Source organism: Galeopterus variegatus, unplaced genomic scaffold (genome assembly GCF_000696425.1).
Source record: "Galeopterus variegatus unplaced genomic scaffold, G_variegatus-3.0.2 Scaffold1049, whole genome shotgun sequence".
NCBI lineage: Eukaryota > Metazoa > Chordata > Mammalia > Dermoptera > Cynocephalidae > Galeopterus > Galeopterus variegatus.
Window position 1 is genome coordinate 379,057 of NW_007727160.1, and position 6,377 is coordinate 385,433.

The following is a 6,377-nucleotide window of genomic DNA, read 5'->3' on the forward strand; positions in this document are numbered from 1 at the left end:
TCATAGTGAGCTGTGTGGCCACGGCTCCCAGCCAGCACCTTGTCTCACTTTCTTCCTAACCTGGCCTCATCCTGTGCTACGGTGTGTCTCTTGCAAAGGCCCACACATGCAAGCTCTGCTCACAACCCCAAAATAGTTGCTAATTGACAACACCTCATGTCTAATGGTCTGCCTTCTGCAAGATAAATCCCAGAAATAGCATGGGCTGTGGGAAGCCAGTTCAGAGCCTTTGGGTAGGGAATTCCAGATCCCAGTTACCTGTAGTGTGGCCTAGAAGGGTGGGCTCTGAGGATCCGGGTGGGCACGACCCATTAGCTCCTCATCTCAGGGGAGACTATGGCTGCAGGAGCCACATAATCTTTGGTTGGGTTGGAGTTATTTCCTGGTGACTGTTAACAGAAAATGAATAAGGAAGTGTGGGGGCACCCAGCCTTTTTTTAGGTTGGTGGTCCTGCTGAGGTGCAGGAGGGGAAAGTGGGTCTAAATCAATCCAGGAGTCAGACAGATTTCCCGTTCATAGTGAGCTGTGTGGCCACGGCTCCCAGCCAGCACCTTGTCTCACTTTCTTCCTAACCCGGCCTCATCCTGTGCTACAGTGTGTCTCTTGCAAAGGCCCACACATGCAAGCTCTGCTCATAACCCCAAAATAGTTGCTAACTGACCACACCTCATGTCTAATGGTCTGTCTTCTGCAAGATAAATCCCAGAAATAGCATGGGCTGTGGGAAGCCAGTTCAGAGCCTTTGGGTAGGGAATTCCAGATCCCAGTTACCTGGAGTGTGGCCTAGAAGGGTGGGCTCTGAGGATCCAGGTGGGCACGACCCATTAGCTCCTCATCTCAGGGGAGGCTATGGCTTCAGGAGCCACGTAATCTTTAGTTGGGTTGGAGTTATTTCCTGGTGACTGTTAACAGAAAATGAATAAGGAAGTGTGGGGGCACCCAGCCTTTCGTTAGGTCGGTGGTCCTGCTGAGGTGCAGGAGGGGAAAGTGGGTCTAAATCAATCCAGGAGTCAGACAGATTTCCCGGGCCATTCCAGCAGACCATTCTTCCTAAACTGTGAGAAGTAATTTGCTATGAAAAAAAGGAAATGCCTGTGACTTCAAGTAATTGCTGTAAAAAGTAAAAGCAAAAAAAGTCTGTGTCCAGTCCTACTTCCTGAAGGGTTTCCCCTATATTTTCTCTTAGTAGTTTTACACTTTCAAGTCTTAGACTTAAGTCTTTAATCCATTTTGAGTTGATTTTAGTGTATGGTGAGAGGCACAAGTCTAGTTTCATTCTTCTGCATATGGATGTCCACTTTTCCCAACACTATTTATTGAAGAGGCAGTCTTTTCCTCAGTGTATGTTCTTGCTGCCTTTGTCAAAGATCAGTTGGGTGTAAGTATGTGGGTTGGTTTCTGGGTTCTCTATTCTGATGCACTGGTCCAAGTGTCTATTTTTATGCCAGTAGTAATTCCTCTTTAAAGGTTTGGTAGAATTCAGCAGTAAAGACATCTGGTTCTAGGCTATTCTTTGTAGGGAGATTGCTGATTACTGCTTGAATCTCATTGCTTGTTATTGATCTGTTTAGGTTTTCTATTTCTTCTTGGTTCAATCTTGGTAGTTTGTATGTGTCCAGAAATTTATCCATTTCCTCCAGGTTTTCAAATTTGTGGCATATAGTGTAATAGTCTCTAATGATTTTTTGTGTTTCTGTGGTATAAGTTGTAATCTCTCCTTTTTCATTTCTGATTTTTGTAATTAGTGTGTGTGTGTGTGTGTGTGTGTGTGTGTGTGTGTGTGTGTGTTAACCTAGCTAATGGTTTGTCTATTTTGTTTACCTTCTCAAAAAATCAACTTTTTGTTTCATTGACATTTGTATAGTTTCTTGGGTCTCTATATTGTTTAGTTCTGCTCTGATCTTAATTATTTCTTTCCATCTACTAACTTTGGGATTCGATTTTTCTTGTTTTTCTAGTGGTTTTAGGTGTAGGGTTAGGTTATTTACTTTAAATCTATTTTTTCTGTAGGCATTTATTGCTAAAAATTTCCCTCTTAGTGCTGATTTTGCAGTATCCCACAGGTTTTGATATGATGTGTCTTTATTTTTGTTGTTTTCTAGAAATTTTTTGATTTCCTGTCTAATTTCTTGTTGGACTCATTGGTCATTCGGGAGCCTGTTGTTTAATTTCCATGTATTTGTATATTGTCCTGAGTTTTGCTTGTCATTAATTTCTAGTTTTAATCCACCGTGTGAAAAGACACATGAGATGATTTCAAATTTTTTTAAGTTATTGAGACTTGATTTATGATCTAACATGTGGTCTATCCTGGAGAATGTTGTGTGTGCTGATGAGAAGAATGTATATTCTGTACTTGTTGGACAAAATGTTCTGTAGATATTGGCCAGGTCCAATTGGTCTAAAGCCTGGTTTAAATCCTGTGTTTCTTTGTTGATTTGTTGCCTGTATGATCTGTCCAACAAAGAGAGAGGGTTGTTCAGGTCCCCCACTATTATCATATTGGGGTCTATCTATTTCCTTTGGTCTAAAAGTGTTTGCTTTATATATCTGGGTACTCCAGTGTTGGGTGCATATATGTTTATGATTATTTCTTCTTGCTGGACAGATCCCTTTATTATTTTATAGTGGCCTTCTGGCCTTGTCTCTCTTTATGGTTTTTGGTTTAAAGTCTCTTTTATGCCATATAAGAATAACTACTCCTGCTTATTTTTGGTTTCCATTTGTGTGGTATTAGTCCCTTCACTATTAGTCTGTGTATATCTTTACCTTTGAGATGAGTCTCTTGTAAACAGCATATAGTTTGGTCTAGCTTTTGATCCAATCCATTTACATTAAGGGTTGTTATTGAGAGATATTGTCTTATTCCTAGGATTTTATGGCATTTTGTTTAGATATTTTAATTATCTTTAGTTCCTTTCTTCTCCTTTGATTATTGGTCTTCATGTTTGCTGGGTTTTTTTTGAGGTAGTGAGATTTAGTTTCTTTTATCTTTCTCATTTGCATTTGTGTTTTACTAGTGGGTTTTGTTCTTACTTGTGTATTTGTGGTAGTGATTATTGGTTTTTGGATTCCAGGTGCAGGACTCCTTTGAGAATTTCTTGTAGGCCTGGTCATGTGGTGATGAACTCCCAGTTTTTGTTTGTCTGGGAAATATACTATTTCTCTCTTATTTGTGAAGGATAGCCTTGCTGGGTATAATATTCTTGGCTGACAGTTTTTTTCTTTCAGTATTTTTAATGTCATCCCATTTTCTTCTTGTCTGTAGAGTTTCAGTTATGAAACTGATGAGGGCTCCCTTATAAGTGACTTGATGCTTTTCTCTTGTTGTTTTTAAGATTCTCTTTTTGTCTTTGAGCTTTGCCAGTTTGACTACAATGTGTCTCAGAGAGGATCTTTTTGGATTGAATGTGTTTGGTGATCTTTGAGCTTCCTGGATCTGAAGTTCTATGTCTCTCCCTATACTTGGGAAGTTTTCCATTATTATTTCATTGAATAGATTTTTCAATGCCTTTAACTTTCTCCTCCCCTTCTGGAATACCCATGATTCAGATGTTTGTGCACTTAAGGTCATCTGCTAGCTCTCTTATGCAATCTTAATTTTTTTAATTCTTTTTTTTTTCTTTTTTCTTTCTTTTTTTTTTTTTTGTCAACCTGGGTTATTTCATAAAGGCCACCTTTGTGTTAGGAAATGCTTTCTTCTGCTTGTTCTAATCTGCTGGTTAAGTTCTCAGCTGTGTTTTTTAATTCAACAAATGTGTCTTTCAATTCCAGGAGTTCTGCTACATTCTTTTTTTTTTTTTTTTTTTGCAGTTATTTAACTTTATTATATTTTAAAATCAGAAAACAGAAAAACAGTATTTATACAAACACCTGAGGACTGTTCATTTGGGTACAGCATCTTCATACAAACAATGTGAAACAAGACTAAGTTTAAGTAAGAATCTCAACTTCTAACATATGAGGAATAACACAGATGAAGGCATTCTTTCAATAGTTGCATTCATGTCTAAAGTACATTTGGCTTTCTAAAAAGAAAATGAACATTCTTGTCCCAGGTGAACATTTTATTGGCATTTACAACAAACGGCTAACACTTTTATAACTGATTCTTATGACTTATAAATACTACACCAAAGTTACACAAAGTAATAACAAAGAACATATAGCAACATTTCCCCTTGAAAGGTCTAAGTTATAAAATAAAGCCCCAAACAGTAAGTCAGAACTAATATATCTTTCCAAATGGAGCAGAATAAATGGCTCAGAACCAAGCAAATTAATTAGAACATTGCATAGGACAGGGAATTCCCCGTATGGAAACCAATCTACAGATCATTTCTAATCCCATGAAGAGTAAGCTGAGAGGTACTGGGGAGAGCAAACGCAATATATTTCATGGAATAGAAACATCTAACCATATACACAGTTCACCATTTCTTCTGTGCAGTGCAAAGTGCCGTATTAAATTCAAAGAGAAAAAGGTTTACTTGTGTGTATACTTCAGGTATAGAATAAATATAAACATTAAACAGTACCCGTATGAGGAATAAACAAATACAATAAAATATATATCTTTACAAAATTTGGACATAGCAATTATCATAGAGAGATGTGAACGATACATGCCTAGTTAAATGTCCAAATTTAGACAAAATATGTAAGTTTTAAAATAATAGGTATTTCTTTGTAAAAAATACAATCAGCCTCCATCCAAACCGCCCTTAAATCATGGTATCTGTCACATAAAACTATTCTATCTATCCTATAATTTATCCAAAAAGTGGTAAGAACACTTCATAGAAGTTTATAAGCTTGTTTTTGTTCCCTCTAAATTTGAATACAACAGAGAAATAATAAACAAAAGGAAATTAATTTATATGGCTATTTCCTTTCTGGAAGCTGGTAAAACATGAACAGGACACTGTAGCATCAGACACATAAAATACATGAGAAAGAGATGTTATCTACACGTGCACCTTTAAATTCTCTTCTCTTCTGAGGAAAAATTCTCATAGATTTAATCACAGAAGTTGTCAATCCCTGATATTTCCTCTTTTAGCTGTTTTGGTTCCAAATATAAAGATGAACCAAAGTCAGAGACTTTTCACTATTTCCTGCATGAAGTATATTTGGAGATTATGCACCGAAAACAATAAACAGACATAAAGGATGAACTTCCAACTTAACTATGCAAATACTAACATGTTAAGTGGATTTTTAAAAACTAGACTGAACTGTAATGTAGTTCTGCAATTGTGGCATAATATATTTTTAGATGATATTTTCACAAAACAAAAACTAATAAGGGCAAAAAAATGATTTCACACCAAGAAGGCACTGGTCCCCCCAGAAATAAGCCCAATCTAAACTGACACATTTTCTTCAATTATTGTAGAATTTTTCCTCTTTAAACTTTCAATGTAGTGGCATAGCTTCACGGCTGTCCCCAGCTTCAGCCCCATATAATTGATCATCATGTCAGCGGTGAGTAGTAGCAGGGCCTTCCCATCAATTTCATCATGCCTGAAGAGGTTGGAGAGGGGCCCTAAAGTCTGAGGGTCTGTATGTTGCAGAAACAGGATCACTTCATCCACGGACCAGGCTGAAGGGTCCTCAGAGACATAGAGGTCAGGCTCCACTGGTGAACTTGTAGCAAAACCAGAAGGGACGCAGATAGAGGATACAGTATGTTTATTCCTCAGAAAGACTGAGTGACTCTTCATTTCACGGGTGTATATTGAACTGGAATCTCCCTGGGTCAGCAGGCCTGCCGGTGCTGCCCCGAAAGCTGGGGCATTTGGAAGGATGCTGCTGTTCTTAACTGCCCTTGGGCTGGTATAGGAGGGCAGTAAAGAAGTGCCCGGCAGAGGGTTATCAGGCACGACAGGAGGCTGATATGGATTTGCAGACAAGCGTCGAGGACTCAGGCTGAAGAACATCTCCCGCTCCTTCTGCTCCTGCTCCATGAGCAGTGACTCCTGATCCGTTTCCTGGGAGTCGTCCGACTGATTAAACACCCCTTCGGGGATGCTCTGGTAGTCAATCTCCCGCCTCCTCACGGGTGAAGTTGGGCTATAACTTTCGTGGTAGGAGAATGAACTGGGAGACCCCTTCTTCCTCATTTTCTGGAATTTACTTCTCCTAAACAGCCAGTACTTAGAATTTCTGGAAGCATATCCAGATAGCTTACGACGTCGCCTCAGTGCTTTCGCATGGAGACGTTGGATTTTTGAAACCTTTCCATGAACGACATTGAGTTTCTTGTCCAGGCTTCCAATAGCTTCACATACCCCCTTGAGCGTATCCAGCACGCCCCGATCCTGAGACGTCTGCTGCAGCCTTTTGCGCAGTTCATCCCGACTCAACACATCAA

General features: G+C 39.0%; 2 protein-coding genes across 2 annotated transcripts in view; one reads left to right on the plus strand and one right to left on the minus strand.

Annotated features, from left to right (window-relative positions):
- SIAH3 (siah E3 ubiquitin protein ligase family member 3) overlaps positions 1-6,377 on the plus strand; it is a 75,133-nt gene that overhangs the window by 51,600 nt on the left and 17,156 nt on the right. The gene's annotated exons all lie outside the window — the stretch shown is intronic.
- The window catches only part of LOC103591899 (sex comb on midleg-like protein 1), a 3,120-nt gene continuing 2,110 nt past the window's right edge, over positions 5,368-6,377 (minus strand). The window contains exon 2 of the mRNA XM_008574444.1: positions 5,368-6,364. Within this exon, the coding sequence (XP_008572666.1) occupies positions 5,368-6,364 (997 nt within the window). The remainder of the gene's footprint in view (positions 6,365-6,377) is intronic.